The 23048-nt window shown below is 45.7% G+C and overlaps 1 protein-coding gene and 1 long non-coding RNA gene across 6 annotated transcripts in view; one reads left to right on the top strand and one right to left on the bottom strand.

The window, feature by feature from the left end:
• LOC105831524 overlaps positions 1–23048 on the bottom strand; it is a 221029-nt gene that overhangs the window by 25779 nt on the left and 172202 nt on the right. The gene's annotated exons all lie outside the window — the stretch shown is intronic.
• The window catches only part of LOC105837227 (homeotic protein distal-less), an 85724-nt gene continuing 63995 nt past the window's right edge, over positions 1320–23048 (top strand). Inside the window, exons 1-2 of one of the 5 annotated variants that reach the window (XM_028189099.2) lie at positions 1320–3065; positions 12155–12396. In XM_028189099.2, coding sequence (XP_028044900.2) covers positions 2549–3065; positions 12155–12396 — 759 coding nt within the window. In that variant the 5' untranslated portion in view covers positions 1320–2548. The remainder of the gene's footprint in view (positions 3066–12154; positions 12397–23048) is intronic. The other 4 variants (XM_028189098.2, XM_012681811.3, XM_028189101.2 and 1 more) reach the window with 4 other exon arrangements.

The following is a 23048-nucleotide window of genomic DNA, read 5'->3' as shown; positions in this document are numbered from 1 at the left end:
ACACGATAGAAAAGTTAACATTCTTCTCCTACTATCGCTTTATTTAAAAAATAAATTACTGATTTGTGTGTTAATAATAATATAATTCTACTTTAATATAAAAATAAAAAAATAAAATAAAAATAAAAAATGCAACTACGTCTATACAAGGTGTTTAGTAAAGATTTATGCAATCTTTATAAACAGATAGAGCGCATTAAACTGAACAGAAAAGTCCTTTACCATTTTGCAATTTTCGCAATAGTTAATAAGTTGTTGATTACAGGCACACAAAAAAGTGGTTGGTTCGACAAATCAAACTAATTAATCTTTATGTATTTTGACTCGCTGAATTCAAATCCAAGGTCAGAATTGCTTATTTTTTCCTAATTAAAAAAAACACCACTTTTTGTGTACCTGTGTAATCAATAACTCGTTAACTATTGCAAAAATGGAAAAACGGTAAAGGACTTTTCTGTTTAGTTTAATGCGCTCTACCTGTTTATATATAGATTGCATAAATCTTTATTAAACACCCTGTATATTTCATCTTTATTAAGAAATAAAGAATCTGAAAAAGTTCGATAGATTTCTTGTGAAGAGAAAAATTTCTTGTAAACTTCACGGAAAACGTTTTTACGTGATGGCGTAACAGAGTAAATGCCAATGCTACATTTTTTATTTCTAAAAATAGATGGAGTAAGACAAACGAAATTTTGTAAAAACAGATATCGCCTCAGAAACTAGATTCCCCTCGTGCTCGTATCCGAGACTGTCAGCTTTAGTAGGGTATCCACGAACGAACGAATCTATAATCTAAATTGAACTCTCGACAATCAAAAAGTCAAGCGTCCAACAATTGAAATGTCACTCGTCTCTCACCTCCTGTCACAACGAGTCTGATAGCGCGATTTAGCGAGTGGATCGAGCCAAAAAAGAGTAAACGGACGAAATTCGGTAACGCGTAAGCTCGCCGATGCCGATGTCTCGTCACAGTCTCCTCCGTGTATATCCCCGGCGACATCGGTTGGGACCTAATACGCGCGACGAACGAACGGACTTCCCCAGGTATACAGATACACCTCCGCGTTGTCGGTCGCCCCGAGGGCGTCCGGGTGTACGTGGGCGCGGTTGCTCCCGGAGTAAACTCCCACTTGGACACCATAATGGCCTCCGCGGCGCCAATCGCGGTCGCGGATCCGACGTACGGTTAGGGGGGAGAACGGCGCGACCAACCAATCGCGAGCGCGGCTGGCGCTCGTGGTGGGCGTGGCCTCGAGTAGCGCCACCGCGGCGACTTTCGGAAACGGTGAACCGGGCTCCGGGGAGAGGCTCCGGCTTCATTATGTATCATTATACCGGTCCGCGCCGCGCGGTGTGCACTGCAGTTACTTGGAACCAGGCGCGCGTGTGTGCTTTTCTCTCCTCTTCTACGCCCTGGTCATCGTCTTCTTCCTCCCTCACCTTCTTCGTCCAGCCGGTATACGTCGTCCGCGTACACGTCGCGAGCGTTGCACGATATGTGCTCGTCGGCCAGGTAATCGCGACACGGCGCGTGTAAAAAGCATATCGTCGCCGCGAGGAAGAATCGTGCCGCGTATATACGATTTGACGTGCAATTAAATCGGCGACGTGAGACGCGAGTGTTGTTGATTCGGGGGATACATCCGGAGCCGCGACATCTGACTTGTTGGATTTTCGACGCTCCGCTCGTGCGCGGAACCGGGATCGGAGGAGGGTCTCTCGTCTCCTCCGCGGATGGTCGCGGACCACCACACTGGTGAATTCGAGTGACGACCGTCTCGCCTCGGTCGACGGATGGTGTACAGTTGGTAGCAAACGCGAGTGAGGAGGACCGATATGCCGACGGTCTGGTCACGCCGTTGCGGCGCGTCTCCGTTTAAAGGTCGAGCGACGACGAGCTGACGACGTAGTGGAGAGACGACCGGGACGCTATACGAACAAACGCACACGGTGTCTCCGCGGCAGTGAAGTGGACAAGTGTGACAAGTGGTGAAGTCCGAACTGATTGAAAAACAAGAGCGCCTTCAAAAGCGTGAGTCCTTTACGGATACAGAAACACCGCCTTGAAGTTGCAGAGATAGAGAGAGAGAGAGAGAGAGAGAGTGACGTCAGCGCAGTGAAGTTCGCCGCGGGAGAGAAGCGCGACGGAAAGAGATCGCGAGAATAGTGTGCCGGAGGAGAGTAAATTCGGTGTGAGCCCGAGCAAACTGTGTGCCGACGACGGTCGTTCTCCAGAGAAGTTAACGATGACGACTGCCGACGGCGACGCGTCGCGATAGTCTACGTTCCCAACTCGCGGGCGAACGTGTGCTCGAACGTGAGAACGTGGGGGGACGCGTGAGGTCGCAAAATTCGGGCCCCGTACGGCGGAGGGCACGCGAGGGCGTCGTCAGCGGCGGCGAGGACCCTGGGCTGTGGCGGCGGCATCGACGTTGCGTCTAAGGTGGAGCGTCCGGGCAGCACGACGACGCTCAACTTCACGGACCTGGGGAGCCCATTCGGGGCGGGCGACCCCTGTCCGTCGAGTACCCCGACCCCGAACAGCATGTCGGGCGGCGGCGGTGGCGGCGGCGGACCGACCGGAGGCGGTGGCGGCGGCGGCGGCGGGGGTGGCGGCGGCGCCGGCACCGGGGGCGCCGGCTCCGACATGGAGCAGCATCTTCATCACGCGGGCCTCGGCTCGGTGACGCCCGGACCGCCCGGCGGCAACGGCGGCGACAGCACGACCTCGAGCACGCCGGTCTCCCAGAGCGGCAAGTCCGCCTTCATCGAGCTCCAGCACAACAACCTCTATAACCCGGCGAGCCTACGTACCGGCTACCCGGGCGGCCACAACGTGCCGGGCGCGCATCAATTCTCGCATCAGGTCGGCTCCCTCGCGGCCCACCAGGGCTCCGGCCCCGGCAGCGGGAACCAGCAGCACGCGGACGCCGGCTTTCCCAGTCCCAGATCGCTCGCCGGATATCCGTTCGCGCCCATGCACCAGCACAACGCCTACGGATACCACATCGGGACGTACCCCCAGTGCCCCTCGCCGCCCAAGGACGGTGAGTACCCCAACTGTATGTATTCGCAGTCTTTTTTATTACTACTCTTAGATTACGTTATTAGCTCTAGTATGATTGAAATCGTTGAGATCTCCGTTCCTCCGAGTTCAGTGGAAGAAAGAATTCGTTTCGTGTGCGCGTGTCCCAGTGCGAATCTCCGAGTGAAAAGTTTCCGCGAGTGCCAGTGCATAGTGGAACGGAGATATCATCGAGGGGGCTCAAGGTGAAGATGCGCGTCTTGAGATAATAAGTGATGTTCCGCGTACGTAAGGATCGCGCGGGAAACATTTACGTGTGTTGTAACTCAACGATTGATAATCCGCACGGAGAGAATCTTCTCCTGGAATTTACCTTCGAAATCGTGGAGCACAACGTCAATTTTTTTCCGAGATTTTTAATATTTACTTTGCTAAAACGCGTCACGTTGCACAAAATAGTTCGGTTAACATTCGTACCAAGGTTTTACTAAATTTTATTAAAATTATAGTAAATTTTAGTAAAACTCTTTTGAGTCTACGTTGAATTCGAAGGTGAATTCTCTTCCTTTTTTTTTTGCTCTGATCGAGAGAAGATGAAGGAAACTCGAAATAAGAAGTTCCGAACGTCAGCTCGAAAATACCGTCACCTTGAGTCCTACATTTTAGTTATAGACATAGATAAATAGATATAGATAAATAGATATAGAGATTCCTCGAAGTCGTCCATCATTGATGGCAACTTGGTGGCGCGTCGCGAGTATCGTGCCAGCGTCGTAACATTTGTCAGGAACGATACGGTCATTTTGACACGAGGCGGAAGAAGACGGTGACAGGCGTTTCCGTTGGGTCACCTTGTGCATCTCCCCGCGCCGTCGCGGACAGCACTTTATTATTACGACTTTTTTTTACATTCGCGGCCGCAGGACTTTTATTGCCGTCCCGACTCGGAACGTCTTCATCGTCCGCGCGAAATAAATTTCCGCGCGACGACAAATAATGCCGGTGCGCGCTCACTTATGTGTCCTTCCTCGCGATATAGAGGCACAATCGGACGGCCGTTTTACACGGAGGTGAAAAAGAGAACGGACGGTGTGTTTACTGCTCGATTCACCCCGCTCGATTCTTTTATTTACGGTCACTTCCTGCCGAGTTCGTCGAATTAGTTACTCGTACCGCGCGCAACTTTTTTCCTGTAGGAAATTTTACGGTGCGGAGATTATACATTATAAATTTCTTATAGTCTTTTTCCATTGTAAAGATAAAAGAGCCGTGGAGAGAACTTAAAAAGGGAAATTGAAAAAGAAAGCCTTAAGATATGGGACGTGGTACAAGTTGTGGGACAAATAAAGGTATCTGCACAGCTCAAAATAAATACCCCCAACTTTCTCTTTCTTGTTTCTAAACGTATCCCAAGAATCTAGAGTAGCAGGTAGTAGCCGGTCAACATTCTATCTATGCCAGCGGTACAATGCCACGAAACGGAATAAGAAATATATGGGAATCCCCTGGAAGAGGTACAAAAAAACTCTCGCAGAGCGCCTAACGAATGAGGCAAAAAGGGATCAAACGGGAGCAGTTGTGACTTCTCCCTTCGGGAGAAACTCTCTCTTGCTCGTGGAAGTTTTCTCCCGCGAAGATCACTCTTCGCTTCTTTTCTCATGTTTTTTACCGCCCAGAATCGCATTAGCACGATGCAATCGCGACTTTTGTTTTACGCGCGAAATCGGCGAGTCAGCTAATTACGATCATTATCGAGGGGATTCGCCCGGTTCGTCGTGGATCGCGGAATCGCTCGGAGCACTTGCACGATGCCGTGATAACCAACTTTAGAATGCCTCCTTGAATTCTTTTCAACATTATCGTTGGATTTCGAAAAGAAGCTATTTATCTCGGAATAATTGAGATTTGTACGCACGATGAAGAAAACATAGCAAAGAAATCATAACAAACAACGAATGCTCATTCAGCGTAAATTGTTTACATAGACATAACAGTGGTTTACACGCATCAGCTGTCTTGTTCTTCCGTGGAAAATGTCATTTTATTTGTTTGTTTGAATATCTCTAGCGCAGCTCTGCCCCCCCCCCTCTCTCTCGCGCTCTCTCTCTCTCTCTCTCTCTCTCTCGTAGGGTCTAAACACATTGCGACTATATACACATATTCCGCATCGCGAAATCGCGTGATCGAGATAACTTATTTCGCTCGTAGAAGTCCGCATGCCACGAGGCTCCATGCAGCGACATTCGCGTTGGTTTCTTGGTCGATCGCATTTTCAAATATAATCCGTAGTGTGCCGCCTGGAAATATTCCGAAGTCGTGGCAACATTCGGCGAATAATTTATCGGACGGCCGCGCGATGTGTGTGTGTGTGTATATATGTGTGTGGGTTTGGGCGTGCGTAAAGCAGAGCAACTCGGTTGCCGTCGCTTAGGCAAACGCAAACGTTCGCGGGAGCAGAAGCCGACGACCAAATAGCCGGCGACAGTTCGCTATCCTCGAACCACGCGCGGCCCCATAAATTCGTAACGACACGCCGCGCGTCGGCCGTCGCCGGCATGTGGCAATCCTCTCCCGGGGAAGTCCCGGCGTAATTCCCCCGCGGGACGTACGCGACCCTCGCTTCGAGCGCGCGGGCAATTTTCGCGGGGGGCCTCTCATGAAAATTACCGGTGATCTCTGAAAGCCCGGGAAAAGGGTTCGCCGCGGGAGGTCAAACTTTTCCGCCGGGAGCTGGAATCCGCGTGCCACCGCGGGCGCGGTGCTTTTTTTTTTCTTTTTCCTCGCGAGCAAGAAGGAGCCGATCGGCGCCGACCGATCGTTCGTCCAGGGGGTTGAATTCTCACGCATGGAGGGTCGCGACACGCGCGCGGAAACTTGCGTCGTTTCGCCCTTAAATTGCCCGGTCATTTTCCTCCCCCGCAACTTACGCACGGCTCACTTTTCATAAATCGTACAGCAGCGAATTGCATATCCTCGATCTGCTGCACGAGCTGCATCGTGGAAACTTCATCGAAGGGTTGACGTAACTTCAGTATTTTTGCGGAAAAGTTTCCTCGGGGTTCTGATAGAGAAGGCAGGGATATCTCGGAAATATGTACGTTGCAAGTATTCGCCGCAACTTTTACCACTTCTGAGAGACATTGCTAGGCCGAGGCGAGTATATAGGCAAATGAGTGCGTAATGTAAAAGTTGATATCATAAAGATTGCAGCACTCACATTCATGATTTAATTAATCGATGGAAAGTATGAAATCACAATTACGATCTGTCTAATTGCTAACGAGCACGCCACTGTTTGTATATTCCGTTCAGAGCGATTCCGCCATTTGTCCTGGCGAGCACGAGGCGCAAAGTTAACTTGCGATTATTTCGGAACGATTTCGATTATCCGATTAAAATAACAGTGACGCGGTAATTGCGAGACTTACAATACCCATTGTAATAAATGTGCGTTTGCGCGCAATCAATTCGGAGCATCGCTCGTATTTAACATTACAATCTGGCGTATAACTGAATCGGTCATTTGAAAAAGAAATAACTTGAAATTGAGAATTTGAAAAAAATTGCGCATCTACCTCGCTATTTGTTGACTTTGAATCGCATAATCAGTTCAACAAAATTGATTTATGTTGTTTTTCAAATAACCGATTCAACTGTATGAAATTGAACAAGAAAAATTGAAAATTCTCTATTAAATTAGCTGGAAGGATAATGACGATAACAATAATGTTGTTGATGTTAATTAAGTCAAAAATTAATGCAAACTTTAAATATCGCGCCTTCTTTAAAATATTTCTAATAACACAAATTAATTTGTCACTTGAAAATAATTCATAAAAGTACAAAATCAATAAATGTCACTTTAAAAAATCATTAGGCACTATTTGTGCATTACTTGCAGCGATAAACAAATGAGGATAATACAAGCTCGAGATACAGAGAGTTCAGCGAACTGTCACACATTGCGCAAGTGTTTAGCTAATAAAATATCATTATACCTTTCACGCGCGCGGTGAATAAACTATTACAGAATGTACCCTACATAAAAGTGATTTATAGCAAAATCGCCCGCGTTTACAACTCGACGCTCCCGATGCGAGATCAATCTTTTGATCGCTGCATCGTCTGAAATAAACTTGCACAAGGTCCATAAGACCGAAGCGGTACATTAATAAACGGTATCGCCGATAAGACAATCGGTATCACTTATCCGAAATGTACGGAATGCCGACGGTAATTGTTCATCGTGCACACGTGCCCTCGACAAAGATACTCTCGTTGCACTTGCCTGCAATCAGCATAAATTCACGATTGTGACGTCGGCGCAATTACCCAGCGTTTCCTTGGAAGTCGGCTCGTAGGTGTAGCTTCGGCGGCGACGCCGCGATTATCGCGGTTGTTCGCGAGGTTAAACGCTCTTAGACTGCAGTTCGACCAACTGCTAATGAAGCTGTCCGAGGATTATACGAGGATCAGTTCGCGAGAGCGTTAAAGGAGGGGTTGTCCGCGCGTACGTACGCTCGTCGAGATCCGCGGCGAGTGTACGCGGCGCCTTTGCGGCACCTCTCCGACCAATCTTATCGTCGCGACAAATGAACCGGCCATTAACCGGCTTGTCCGCGCGTCCGCGTCACGCCCGTTGTCCTTCTTCCCTTTCGAACGTAGCTGGAACGTGGCTGAAGCTGGAATCCAATTAGCGGGGACTTCTCTCGTATCACAGACGGGTGAGAGAGAAAGGGGGAACCCCCACGGTATCTCGCATCAGTCACCTGACGTCCGACCACCACCACCGTCCACCAACTTAATCCGGAACGGTCGAAAGACAATGCGTGCCCCGGGTCCGAGTGATGGATTAGGTATTAAATGGTTGTTTTCACAAGGATTAGGTAGATACACCGACCCGAAAGAGTACGCCGACCCGGCCTTTTTCGAACTCCGTCGACCCATGCTTAAATGAAACGCTCGGATTTGTACAGAAATCTTTTTTTTTTCCCCCAGAGAGGTTCCCCTAAAGATACTCACGGCTATATTTGTTTTTATAATCTTCAGATTCGAATTCTTGAAGTAACGGTGTAAATGTCTAGATTTATAAGTGAATAAATATAATAAAATAATTCACAAGTTTGTAAATAGCTTTTACGTTTAATTAATTCTGCAGATATTCGAATAATTATTAATAGTAATACGAAAACATTGTAGATAAACTTTAATTGATAATAAAGTATTTGTGAAACGTATTTATTTTTACTTTCGGTTACACAACGGACACTTGCGACTAGAAAAACGTAAGTTACGCGTAATAGAACGGTTTACTTAGAAATTACGAGTTATGCAGAATTTCAACTCCGAATCTTTCGAATAGCTACGAATTTCATAATCGCAGCCTCCGGCCGAATGAGAGGAATGTTTTCATTCCACCTGAGCTACAACAAAAAAAAGAAAAGAGAAAGAAAAACCGGGAAGCTTTTTCATCGCGGCCCCGCGCGCGCAGTGTGGTAGCGATGTGGAAATACAAGATGTCGGCTCAGCGACAATGTTAGACAGGCTGCGTTAAATCCAGCCTAGGGCAGAGACGGACACCTTGTAATTTCGAGTTCTTTGGATTGAGAGCCGCGCGCCTACCGTGTGATTATCAACGTCGCATTAATCGCTCGGTGGGCTTATTATCATACGTTCGGCTGGGTTTGATTATGGCGACTCTAAAAAGAACCTTCAGCGATGCGAGGCGGTTGAATACGCGCGCACCGCACCGCCGCAAAGTGCCACTTTGCGGGCAGTTTCTGCCGCTGCCGTGCGTTTTGCATACGCCTCGGCGTTAAAAACCACACAACCCTAGTCTTTCTCTATCCCTATCCCCTCGCGACGTGGAGCTCCCGCGGAACGGCGCGAGAGAAAAGTGTACACTGCAAAACACATCCGCTCTAAATTCCGCGAAACTATAATGGAAAAAAATGACTTTTTTTCCACTTTAGATAAGTGTGAAATTAAAACGGAATTATATATGCAGGACATTGTCTTTAATGTCCTTCATAAATAGAACGGACTAATGTCCGCCCTAACGGCTGCCCTCCTCTCAGTTGCAATAAACATCTCTATTGCTAACCGTTGGTGCCAACACGGGCACTGATCGACGAGGCAACCACCGCGGCAAATGCACGGCATGCGATCGCGACGAATTTGAGTTGTCTCCCGCGGATGACAACGCAAACGTGTGCTTCTTTTCTCACACGCTCATGTAAAGGCGAATAATGCCCGCAAGAGGAGCACACACCCGCGTCACCATCCTCGGGAAGCAACCCAAATTCGCAATCACATGCCGCATACCCACCGCGACGGCCACCGCGCCGATCGACACCCACAACTAGCACCAACAATTAGCAACAAAAACACTCATCACAACTGCGAAGAGAACGGCCGTCAAAGCAGACAAGCTAACAGACTGTTGTAACAGTGAACGACAAAGCTATCGCTACCGCTCGCGCCATATTGCGTTGCCAGAATAGTTTTGTTTATTTCGTCCGCTTTAATATACATGACGGACCACATCCTTTATAATGTTCGGACCACATCCTTTATAATGTCCGGTTTAACGTCTATTCTATAATAATTATTTTCAGTCCTATTTATATAAAAGACATTGTCATACATAGATAAAATGTCACATTAAGAATTGCGCCAGTCACGCTTAAGTAAAATGGACACGTAAGAAATCCGTTCTAATATTGTATATTCCGTTATAAAATATACATGTCCTTTATATATAAAGAGGATATGCTTTGCAGTGTATCCATAAAACAGTACCTTCCTCTCTTTACGCGCGCGCGCGCGCGCACGGAGTTTTTACCCCACCTAGTCGACATCGTGTCGCCTTAATCGGCTGTAATTAACAACGGGAGCTCGTAATCGTGGCTAACGCCTCTATAAAATTTATTACGCGCTATGTTGCGCGTCGATATACCGCGCAATGGTGTTAACCGTTGCACCGTGATAGCAGAAGGGTTGAGATTAATCGAGAAATATGAATTTTATAGAGCGTATAAATTTCTTATTTTTTCATGCGATATATTTAAAGTGTTAATGTTAACCGTACTCGTTATTCTAATGAAACGACGAATTTTATAAATGACTGAAGTAAATATCACATTACACCTACAGTTATAGCTGTGCATTGTGTAAAGAGAGGTTACAAGTGTTTAAGTTAACTTCTGGTTATCAGAAACGAAAAGTAAATGCCATGATTAAAGTATTAGTAATCTACTCTTAAAGAGTTGAATCATAACGCGAAAAAGTTGAGCGTGTCTACATAGATCTCGGACACACACACGCCCAGTATCGCCTCGAAATTGCACGCGGAAGATAAACACAAACGCAAACACGCGATTGCATCATCGTGGCGCGACCTAACTTCGCGGAAAGTTCATAAGGGATCATTATTGTCTGTTTTACGCGCGACCAAAGCCTCCCCGTTGACTTTCCCTCGATCCGCGACTTGTCGATCCTATCCGACAATCATGTGCTCCTACAAGCATAAATAACGAAGAATCACATCCGCGCGAGTAAGTCCGGCGCAAATTACGCTAATTAATAGTCATGCTAATTGTCACGGGAATGAGGAGAGAGGAAGAGGAAGTTCTCCTCGCGCGCGTTCTCAGGTCGACGCGTCGCCGTCGCATTGTTAGTTTGAGGGCATCTCAGTATTTTGTTTGTTTAATTTTCGGTGACTTCCTTCTCTCACTCTCCCAGGGACGACAAACGCGCGTCTATCGCCGTAGCGCGCAAAGAAGTGTCCGTGGCCCTCTTCTCTCCCGGGAAGGCCGCCCGCGTCTCTCCCCGATGAAAACACGCAACATCGTAATCGCGATATAAAAATAATGAAACAGATTCCGCGCGAGATAGGCAGCGGCGCGGGCGCTGGCACGATGCGCACCTCTATCGAGCTCTACGCTACTTCATTGCATCGCTTTAAGATTGATATATGGCTCCGTAATTAATTACCGCGCCGTTAACTCGCTATAGGGCTTTCTTCCCTCTCTCTCTCTCTCTCTCTCTCTCTCTCTCTCTCTCTCGCTCGCTCCCTTTCGACATACAACAAGAGCATGCATTCTCTACGTTGTGCTAATTATCACAATATGTTATATGTGAATTGAATAATGCATTTATTTTATCAGATAATTACGCGCGGCTTGTCGAATAAAATATTCCGAATGTGTTTGTGCTATTGTTTCCCTTTCTCTCCTTTTCGAAGAAACGACGCGTCATTTCCGTTAATTTTGATTCGATAAGACTTCTTGAATACTTAAGCGGGTTTTATATTTTACGTGATCTCCGGAATCGTTCGATCGGAAAATAACTTATAATTAACCGTGTAATGTGCAGCGCTTTATCGCGAGAAAGAAAAATGTAAAAAACATCTTTAAAGAAAAACTGCTGAAATGGCAATCCTTTTCTTTGCTTGAAATGTTTTCTTCCTTTCTATTTGCATTAACTTTTCTCGTATATATATTTATGAGATATAAATAAGTACAATTCTTAATTACACAATATTAAAATATTATCCAAATGTTAATTGCAAAATTTTAATTATTTTTTAATTATAACTATTCAAATTTCCTTTGAGAAGACTTACGTACAAATAATCGCCATATAACACAGTTGTTAGTTTCGTGAGAAATACCGTATTATATGCAAAATGGTTACGGAATTAGGAACTAGTACAACAAACAGCGTTTTAAATTTCGGTGTTCCGCTTTTTTTTTTAAAGCCTATAATTTTCGTTTGTATGTTTTGTTTGATAAATCTTTATAAAATTGTGTTACATTGAGATTTCCCTAATTCTCTAATCATATATTATAGCAAGATTACATTGTGGGGCTCTATATTAAAGGTCACCTATATAAAATTTCTTTTTATATTTTTATCATTTGTCTATCTTGCTCTATTTCTCGCACTATACGGTACCTCCTTGAAATGTCCATGTCAATCGCAAATTTATAATCAAAAGTTCAATTATTTCCATTGTTGTCACAATATTGCTATACATTTTCAAAATTACGAGTCAGGTTTTAGTTTAATTTTATTTTTAGTTTGTACGTGAGTAGTGATGAGGATTCTGAAAGTTGATGTTAGGGTGGTGCATGTTCGCAGACCTCTCGCCATTGGGTGATAAAGGCGGAAGCCTCGTCGACGAGCTCGGCGGCGGCGGTGGCGGTTCCCTCAGGAACGGCAAGGGAAAGAAGATGAGAAAACCGAGGACGATTTACAGCAGCCTGCAATTGCAGCAGCTCAACAGGCGGTTTCAGAGAACGCAGTACCTTGCGCTACCGGAAAGAGCGGAGCTCGCGGCCAGCCTCGGACTCACGCAAACGCAGGCAAGTTCTATCGACATTAAGATTAGCGGACTAAAGCGCAAGCTTCCCACGACGTAGTCGTGTAACGATAAGTAGCTCTTATCTCGCGCTACTCGTGACAGGTTGGCGTAAACAAATTGCGATAAATGTGAGCACAATACAATATCTCGCTGTGGCAAACATGGAGGGCACAGGAGTTTGCGCACTTCAGTTATTTAAACTTACTTCGCCCATTAGAATGGCGTCGTTTATTTTAACGTGGAATTATTGAAGATTACTGGAGAAATAATTTTTTATTTAATTATTAATCTTGGCTGTATAGAGGAAGATCACCAATGCTATAAACTTCCTAACGGCGTTCCCTTATTTCTCAGAAATTAAACATTGCACTATATTAATACTACTACTAATAACATCATCTATTTAGAACTTAGATAATTAAACAAATGAAAACTCATGGTTCATGCATTTGTGGCTTTTTATTATATAAAATACTACTAAAAAAATATGTAATCTATTTTAACTTTTATATACAGTTGTACTACATGTTGCATTTTGTAGAACAGCATAACGTATTTATAATCGATAAAAAGTGTTTTACATCAAAATGAAAGGCTTATAGAAATTTTCATATACATTCATTTGTAAATAAATATTTTCTACAAATGACTGATGTTAAAGGGAAAAAAATTAAAATGTAGAATACTATGCTAGTTTTAGGATTCAATTTCTCCGAGGTTTATTTTTTTTTTTTTTTTTTTGATCATGTTGCAAAAATATTAATTATTGTACAAAATATAGAACAATATTATAAAAACTGCTATACCGTCTGATAGGAGACTCTTTCCAGTTTACATTTATGTTTCCAAAGTTTTATTTTCAGCCTTTATTTAAGAAATACCAAAAAGTATGTCAGTATTGGTAACCTTCCTCTATATAAATGACGTTTTAATCTGACAAGATATATCTGAAAGATTCAACCGCTCGAATATTTATTACAATATTTAGAGAGAAAAAACCATTATGACATATCCCATGTTATAGAAATTTTCTCTTTGTATATATCTTTACTTAGAACTTATTTGAGTTGTAGTCGATACAATATCGTACTAAAACGTTTGCACCAAATGATAAAAAATGCCCGGCTATATATTTCTCCGAGCAAAACAGGTTTTTTATTCTGATATGAATTATCAGGAAACACCGTCGGGAAGACCTTTTGAAATCGCGTAAACGAGTGAATTCCGTGCGAACAACGCATCGCACACGAGGCTTGCCTCGCTAATTATGAGGCTCTCGCGTCGTGATTAGAATTATGAATTTTATCGAAATGACACGACCATCTTTTTTACTTTCCGCGTTGGACGGGGAGATCCAGTTGCGTCCTCGGTCCGCGGTAACGGGAGCCCCGATAAACAGCATCTGTCAGCATTATCGGCACAAATGACTTTACTAAATCACCGATTCGCCACGCCCTGGACATCGGGGATAGGGTTGCCGGCAGTGTCCAGTGTACCGAGGGAGGGAAAGAGAACGAAAGAGACAAGTTTCCGGACTAACGAGGCGGCCATAAATTTTCTCCCGGCGATCGCGCGAGTTTTGCGCGAGCTTTCCACGGGCAGGCGGGGCTTTATCCGCTCGTCGGCGAGAAAGATTTTTCGCCAATTATCCGTCGCGCGGTTTCCAATTAACGATTTATTAGGAAGCTCGAGCTACATAATCGGCGAGAAGTTAATTGGCTTCGTACTTGTCCGTTATAGATTTCTCGGGAGAGATGACGATTTACTGACGAGCCCGGGTCCGCAACTTAATTAGGACGATTTCGCGAGGGACAATTCAAACATGCAAACTCGGATCGACAGTTGATTAAGAATCGAATTAAGAATTATTGTACAGTTAGGTCGTTTCTACGTTATTGTCGATTTGTGTGTGCGGTCTGACAGGATTACACGTTCCTTCACACAAAATTATGCGTTTCATTGGCTGATGCGAGAGACGATCGAGCAATTTTCGCGGTTGCTCTTTGTGCGTTCCTCCACCCCTCGAAGAAGTGTGCACAATCGTCGTGGCGTAGCGCGTAACGGCGTATCGCGTAATCATGGGATAACTGGCTGTCGTAGCTGGTTGATGTCGTTGCAGGGGGTCCCGGACCGGATAATTTCATTAGACGGAGCACCGCGGGAGTTGTTCTCCCCCTCGAGTGAGCGAGTGAATCGGGCTCGCGATGCAACCTGATGAGCAGTCGGCGGCTGGTTGTTTACTAAACACGGTTGTTCGAAATCAACAGTAGCCGCGGTCGGGGGGGGAGAGGGTGCAAAATTAAATTACGAAACCTCAGGGGATTATCTATTATTATATTTTCTACATGCTTATCAGTATATAGGAAATTTATTATTTAGCTTTTTGGTCGAATAAAAATGGAACTTTAGCATATATCAATTTAGAATGTATCCATTGTGAACGATCACATTAGAAAGTTGTACAGCAACAAAAGCTTGGGACTTTTCTTTTCTTGAGTGACTACAAAAGCCTTGCAGCAAAGTTGATGAAGCAATTGAATTTTGCCTCGGGTACTACCGTACATTTTCTTTCTGAAAATGGGAAGGATGACTTCTACCTTTTGTCAAACACTCAGCATCTCCGCGCCACGTAACGAAGAATGTTTCGCCGCGCGCGATCGGTACAGCTCTTCAGCAGGCACCGTGCATAATCCGTAATCGTCCAATCAAGGCGTTCGACCAAGCGCCTCTGCCTCTGCACTCTTGGCCCTGCTACCGTCGCGCGTTGGCTTTCTTGTCATCGCCACCAACATGGCGCCTTAGCCTTCAGTCTCTTCCATCTTCTTCTCTTTCCTCGTCCCCTCTCTTCCTTATACCACGACAGCCTCGTCGTCCCCCCGGCGATCTCCCCTCGTATTTCCCCACCGGCTCTCTCCCCATTCTCCTCCTCCTCCTCCTCCCTCCTCCTCCTCCTCTTCCTCTTCTTCCTCTTTTCCTTTAGCCTCAGACGAGCAAGAGAGAAAGAGTGGCAGGGAAAAGGGGGTCGGGGGGAAGGGGAGGGCGGGAGGAGCAGCGAGGATCGAGGTGAGGCCACGCATCTCTTTTTCTCCGGGGCCTCAATTTGAGGACGTGGTAGCGTTCGTGCCGCCGGTGTACACGTGATACGCGAGGGGGGCCAGAGGGGAGTAGAAGGACGGGAAAGGGGAAGGGAGCAGGGAGTACTTGCACACGCGAAGTACATGGGCACACGCTTTCGCTCGTTCACTCGCTCGCTCGCTCGCTCGCTCGCGCTGATGTATACGTAGGGACGTGGGCACCAATACGCCCGTCTGCGTTCCTGCCACGTACCTTGGGCGTGGTGCTTCCTTTTTCTTCCTCCTCGCCGCGGCTAACGTGCCCGATCTCTCCTCATTGGCCCCGGGAATGCGAACACGTCGAAGCGAGATTCGAAAGTCGCGGGAGGGAAGCGCGAGTACACGATGTGAATTCGAAATCCTGGCCATGCTCCTCGTCCACCATGGGGTGCGTTAGCATCCTCGTGGAATGAGAGACCTTTTGCTATTTCCTCCGAGGATAGACGATTCGATTTCGGGGATGAAAACTCGTGTATAAAATAGACTACGAAAACATTCGTATTTTATTTTCAGTACTATAGTTACCGTGATACTAAATTTAATTTGTTTTATATATGAAACTTAGAGCTGAGATTAAGCTTGCGTTATTTATATGAGAACTATATGATAGATAAAATTTCACATTTAAAGCGAACTTTACAAATTGTAAAATCGTAGGCCAGTCTTGCTGTGAAATCGCAGTGAAGCTCATATGTAGATCACATAGAAAGTCATATAAATACGAGTACGGATTCATAAAAACATGTATTCCCGCGATCAAATTCTCTGTCATTAAATTACCGAATGAAAATAAATTACGTATCGGAAAGCTGCCGCGAATCGCGTTCAAGGTCCTCGGGGATTCTACCACCGCACGTCACGTAGTCGGGTAGCACGCGATACAGCTTCGCGGAAAAGTGCCGCACATATCATCGAAAACGCCGCTTGTACAGTAGATGAACGCACGGGTAACTATTATTCACGCATGAATGCGCTCGCGAACACAAGTAATGTACGCCGTCCGCTACCGTTCGTCGTTGCTTCGGTACTGAAACACTCGCGTAAGTATTTATGAAAAAGAGAAAAAAAAAATTATTAAATTGATGCGGCACAGGAAAGATACGCGAAGCTACAAGAGGCTGCAAGTCTAAATTTTCATATCAATTTACGTGTCAGATGAATTAATTTAAATCTACTTGTATTTTTATGATGTGCATCTTAAATGTACGCGATTAGTGTCATTTGCCGAAGAAGAAAGTGTTCCGTTGTGTCACGATAGATATATTCCACAATAAGTTTTAAGAACATATACATTGAATAAGTAACTCCGTGGATGATTCAATCCTTCGATTTTCGTAATTCAAAATCGAGGTGAAGTCACCACTTTGCAAAATTACTTTATGACAACCGATTTCCAATCCCTCGTGTAAAAGATTGCTAAACACGTTGCAGCGAAAACCACATGCATACGCGAGATGCATGAAATGACGTTGGGTTCGGAGAACCTTGATCATATCCGTTCCAGGAGAGCGAAAGAGAGAAGCGGATTAGCCCAGATCACGTTCTTGAGATCCTATCCGCTCTCCTGACCAGTCAGTCCTCCGTGTATCTTTCTCCCTCCCAACTATGAAATCATTACGCGGTTTTTCTCCCTTTTTCCGGCTACTGCCGTGACGCCGACTTGCGAAACGCTCCGTCGTCCTCGTCTTCGTGGCAGACGTCGATCCGCCGATAACCGCGAGCGTGTGTCTCCGTTCTGTATATATATCTCCACCTTTCCCTCGTCCACCTTTCCCGCGCATTTATCAGCGTCCATTTATCTGCCTATCACTGCGGTCGCCGTATACACATGTAACACGAACACATACACACACACACACGCCGGTCCGCAAGCCTTTCGTTCCGTTATCAGACCAGATGTGTTAGATAGCGGACATAGTTTCTCGCCGGGGAACAATGAATCGGATAATTAATCACGGGTATGGTGTATCGGATCACCGGGGTCACCGCCGACCCAGCAATAAATCGTTGAATTTATGAAAGTGTTATTTATTGAATAAATGTGGAGGATACGAGATGTTCGTCTGATTTATTATGCAATATGCGGGAGAGGCAACATCGGTCCCGATACACTTTAGGTTCATGCCGCCTTTCTTTCAGACTTTTCTCCATTAACTCAAATATAGATAAATTTATTGTCGCAATTTATTAAGCATCCAATTCAATTTGTCAAACACTTTACATCTATTTTGAAATTAACGAAGAGTAATACTCTACTATATTTGTTTGTTATAATTGTGCAAAATAAAAAAAAAGCTAGATTGATGCTTAATTTAATTATAAGTACAGAAATTTGAATTTAAAAAAATTTATGGGTATAAAAATGTTTAATGTGTGAAATATGCGAGTTTTGCTGTGTGAGAGCAAACTAACGCAGTTGTTTAGAGAGAATTTATAGTGTTTATCGACAAATCTGCTATTGCGACTCTTTCATGTTGTTATTAGAGCAGATACGGGAGATAGTAAAATCAATTTCTGGTTGGGGAACAATGTGAGCAAGGTAATTGATGATTCAGTTTACTCGGTATAAATTATCGAACGAAAACTTAGCTCTGTTGCCGAAATAATGTCACAAGGCATCGAAAGTTCAAACTTGGTTGTATACGCGGCGATTCCGCAGGGGCTGCGGCTCGTACAGCCATAAGTTAATTAGCCTCCTAATTAATTAACCGTTTTAATAAGGAAAGTGTCGACAGCTCGCGCATAGCATATGCGAAATCATTCGAGGCGCTTGGGAATTCAGGTTCGCCGGCAAGAATCGATAAAAGCGGAGAACAACTTCGTTATTTAATGGCTTTTTGGAACTTGGAGAAATCCGACGAAACATAACGTACTTCACATCATCGTGTAAACTTTTTAATCGAGATTTACGAAGTTCGGCGAAAGGTCTGACTGCGTGTTTGACGCGACGTTAAGTCCGCCGTGGAAACCTGCCGCTTTCAGTGAAGTTAATTAAAATACTTTCCTGTTTGCGCCCTTCCTCCCCCTTTTCTCTTTCGAAATTATTTAGAAGGGAACGAGATGAATATATCGCGCACTTAAATGATAAATAATAAGTAGGATTTGTCAGTTATTAATTTTTTGTTATCCCAAGGGCTGTCGACACATCTTCCAATATTCCAGAGTACCATCTCTCGCTCCGCTTGTTAGATCTCTAGAGTATATAGCGGGAGAGAAAGTATGCTCTAGTTTTGCGATAGCTTTTATATTTATTTTTAGATTTGTCAACCTTGCTTTATACGTATATGTTTCATTTAGTTACACTTATTCTGACGGGCCTTGACCCAGAATGATAAATTTCTTCTTTTTCTCTTTATACAGTCTTTCTCTCTCTCTCTCTCTCTCCCTTTCTCTGTCTCTCTCTGTTTCTCTCGTCTACCCTTTCGATCTTCTCGTACTTTAGCCGACTAACCGCTTATCGCGATATTATCTCATCGGTCAACTCGTGCATGTTCAGATAGGAATGTGTCCATCGCGCGCGATCGGCTTCGGCCGCGCATTCACACACTCGCGATCGCACGCGGGCCCGTACCAGCCCACCCCCGCCATTATCGATATGTACAAAACTAAATTAGAAGTTCGACCGACGTATTGCTATCGGCTTGTATCTGTCGATCGCCGTCCACCGGCTACAAATGGGAAAGTTTCGCGGCGCACGCGATTATCGACGCGATACAACTTATTATTCCAACGACTCGCGTGTACGCGCGCTCGCGCATTTACGTGTACGTCACGATTTTAACGGATTTCTTCGCGAGTTCTCCCGATATGTGTGTATGCGCGCGCGTTTGTGTATTTGTGTGCACGTGCGTCTTTCGCGTGCGACGTCGGACCGACTTGCATTCGCATGTACTTTTACGAACACATACGCGACAGACAAATTTTTATAGATGTATGATACTACTTAAAAAAAAAAAAATTGTGTTTCCTAGGCGGTTTTCTGCCGTACAGTGTAAGATCGTTAATGGTTTCGCCGATAGTCACCGGTGGAACTTTCCCCCGTATCCGATGAAGCTTGTAACACGTTGCGCGATTGACATTTCCGTTGTTTAATAGAAACGTCGCAGATCTAGTGTATCGAGTATCACCACTTATGCCACGTACACTTTCTTCTATCATTAAGCGTGATTAGCCACGTACGCGTACATCTGACGAAACATAAGGTTGTCATTTTTCGCATAAGTCGCTGAGGAATCGTACAAACTGCATTATGCGCAGTGAAATCTCATTCGTGATTCATCGTCGCGAAATTTTTATATAAAATTCGTTAGAAGTTAAAGATTTTTTGAGTCCACTTCATTATTACGTGTATTTTCATATTTTCATAAAAGTTATGAAGAAATTTCTCCATGTGGAAACCAGCAGTCTATCGAATTCTGATTAACATTGATAAGAAAAAACTGTTTACCGACCCGTTTGCTTGACTCTGTTTTCTCGGAAAGCGCGCATTAATTTCTTGCGGTAGCGTACCGAGAAACTTCCCTTGCTGTGTAGCATTTCGACTACCCAGGACAACGACTTCTCAGCTTTGGTTACCGTACGCGATTTCTTTTTTCTCAAGCATCGACATTACTCATACGCGATCGGCAAAGTGTACAGCTATTTTTTTTTTTTTTTTAGATTGATATCGGCGATCCAGTATTGCTAGTTTTTCTAAGTTCGTACGAAATCCCCGACGTTTCGCGCGTGTCATTCGCACGTGACGTAAGCGCAGCGCGTGATATCGGGCTGATTTCTTGCACGATAATAATTAATAGCGTCAAATGCGGCGTGAACAGCAAGAATCCGCTAAAGCCGTATCGAATCGCGATTACATCAACGGCAACACGTGCGTCGCAAAGAAATTATCCTTGGGTTACGTTCAGTAATTTTCATTAAGTGCGGAACTGTAGGCATACCTTCGCCCGCCCGGCAGCAGCAAGTTTTTGCAACTTTTTTGTCATTTTCTATCATTCTCGTCTTTCCGCGGTAGACGATGCGAGCGCGACAGGCCTTATTGATTATTTTCTTTTTTTAATCTACCGGAGACAATGGAGAGGCAAGTCACGACTTGGATATGCTCAACGGAAGGTTGTGTCAACCTGTCAACGCGCGTTGATCGCGATTGCTGGAGCCTCTTTCGTCTTTACGCGCGCTTCAACTTGTTGCTGGCAATTATGCGAAACATGACGAAATTGATATTCGAGAATTACAGAAAGACAAACCGTAAGTCTTTCGTGATTGGAAATAAAGCTGTTGTAAACTTGAATACAATTCGGTATCGTTTGTGAGTTTTTTTTTCGCAATATTTTTCAACATAGGAAACGTCGTTCGATAAGACAGATCCGCGGGAATGCTATTTTAACCGGTGGAAACTCTGTACGACAGCGGCATATTATCCGCGGCGGAGAAAGGAAAAGAAACTGAGCGGAGTACCGGAAACTCGTCCCTTTTTTTTCTTCTTAGTCCGCGACGTAGCGGCGTCTCATCTCGACTCTGCCTCCTCGTGACGTTTCTCTCTTGCCGTGCAAACGGAGGCTAATAATTATTTTCACGCACTGACTCGTGTACGTATCCACGTTCGTGGGACGATGGCGTGCATCGCGATACCTCCCACGGCGCTTCGAATGCCAATAATTACACAGTTCGATGTTTGCAGAAACAACGCGGCGAGTCGCGATTCCGTTACACGTGAGCTCGGACAGCGCAGCACAAAATGATTCCGCGTGGAATAAAAGGGCCAAAGAGTCAAAAAGGTTTCTCACAGATTGTGATTTCTTCGACACGATTCCGCGCGTCTCCGAAGGATTCGTGTTACCTTCATTGCTAACACGTTGCCTCTAACATGGGCTTTCTTCCACGAAGCCGTGTGCAGGGGATACGTGTAACGGATCGTTGTACGTCTTAATGACACGTGTTTCGTCCAAGTTATGGCACCTAACGCCGTATTTAATTGCGACAGTCACGGTGTCACGCGTGAAACGCTCGATAGTTGTTGGGAAAAATGCGGAGCACTGGTTTAACAGGTGAAGAAGTAATCAGCCGTGTGTGAATATATAATTATTACGAGATAAATTAAATAGGGAGTTAAAGGAGGAATAGAAAGAAAGAGACTTAAAGTATTTATGTACGTTTAAATATATATTTTATTCGTTGAATATCTTAAACTCGACAAGGACTTTTCTCTCTCTCTCTCAGTTACTTTTAGAACGACGAAATATTTTCGACATTCGCGAGGGCTTAGCGGAGATGAATAAAATGAATGAAATTCTCCTTGAGGAGAACTCGCAACGTCGGCAAGAGTTCCTCGAGAAGAGAACCACGGCCGAGCATAGAAGAATTCGCGCAAAACAGGCTCGAGGGGTTTTCGAGCGGCGGCAGCACGGCCTTCCTGCCTCCCTCGTGCGAGGAATCCCTTCGCGGCGTAGAGAACCCTCTGCCCCGCCGTACCCCGCCCTCTTCCCCGACCTTCCCCCCGTCGAGAGAGATCTTTCAGGAAGATCACCGGCGGCGCACGCTGCGCTTCGTTCGGCGCTGGCTCGCACCTGACTTGGCCACGGCTGACGCTGCGGCCCGTATCGCGGATGATGCCGGGCAACGTCGTCGTTGAATACCGCAGCGGCGGCGGCGGCGGAGACCTGCCAGAGAGAAAAGAAGAGGAGAGGAAAAGAGTGGGTGGTGAAGAAGAAATAAGGGAGGGAGCAACACCCTTTGCGGGGCCAGCTTGTGAAGTACATGCACACATGTCCGTTTACTCGCTGCTCGTGCACGCGCGCGCGCACAGACTGTACACGCGCACACGTACAATACACGTACACACGTACAAACGCACACGCATGCATTATTTCAATGTTGGCAGTAATGCCTGTTATTAAGCGATGATAATGATTGGTATTATCGCGGGTTGGGAGCAGGACTGGTAGCAGCGGATATAAATCATCGTTACTTCCTCCTCGCTGGCAGCGCCCGGGCTCCACCGCGGCGCCGCGCGCTCGCTCGCTCGCTCGCTCGCCTCTCCATGCCAAGAAGCTGTAAATAACTTGGCGAGTCGCGCTGACGTTCGCACCCGCCAGGAGGCGATTCCGGAGCCTTCCCCGACAACGACGACGGCGACCGTTCGACGATTTTCCAGGACGAGGTTAGCTACAACACCGGCAACGGCTTCCAACGGAAGCGACCGCGGCTTCCGCTCCGAAACACGCAGGTCTCGTTACCGCTCTCTCGTGTAACGCTCGACATCGAACGCTTTGTGATATCGGGCTGCGTAAGGTGCGTTTGAAACGACGTCGCGGACGATTTTCCTTCTCTTTTCTCCTCTCTTCCTTCCTCTTTCGCTATCTCGCTTTTCTTCTTCTCCTCTTCGGCTGTAAATCACGGATCTATCGACCGTAAAAACTACCCCGGGTTCCCACAACGAGACGACGAGAGTGTCTCCTTCTGGTCCCGCCATCCCGCGTTTCGCGTCTCCTGCGAAGTGTCACGCGATCTATCGGTACTCGCAATCGTCCCCGCGGCATCACGC

The sequence above is a fragment of the Monomorium pharaonis genome, chromosome 4 (assembly GCF_013373865.1).
Source record: "Monomorium pharaonis isolate MP-MQ-018 chromosome 4, ASM1337386v2, whole genome shotgun sequence".
Classification (NCBI taxonomy): domain Eukaryota; kingdom Metazoa; phylum Arthropoda; class Insecta; order Hymenoptera; family Formicidae; genus Monomorium; species Monomorium pharaonis.
Note: the sequence above shows the minus strand (reverse complement) of the source record. Positions and strands in the feature narration are given on the sequence as shown.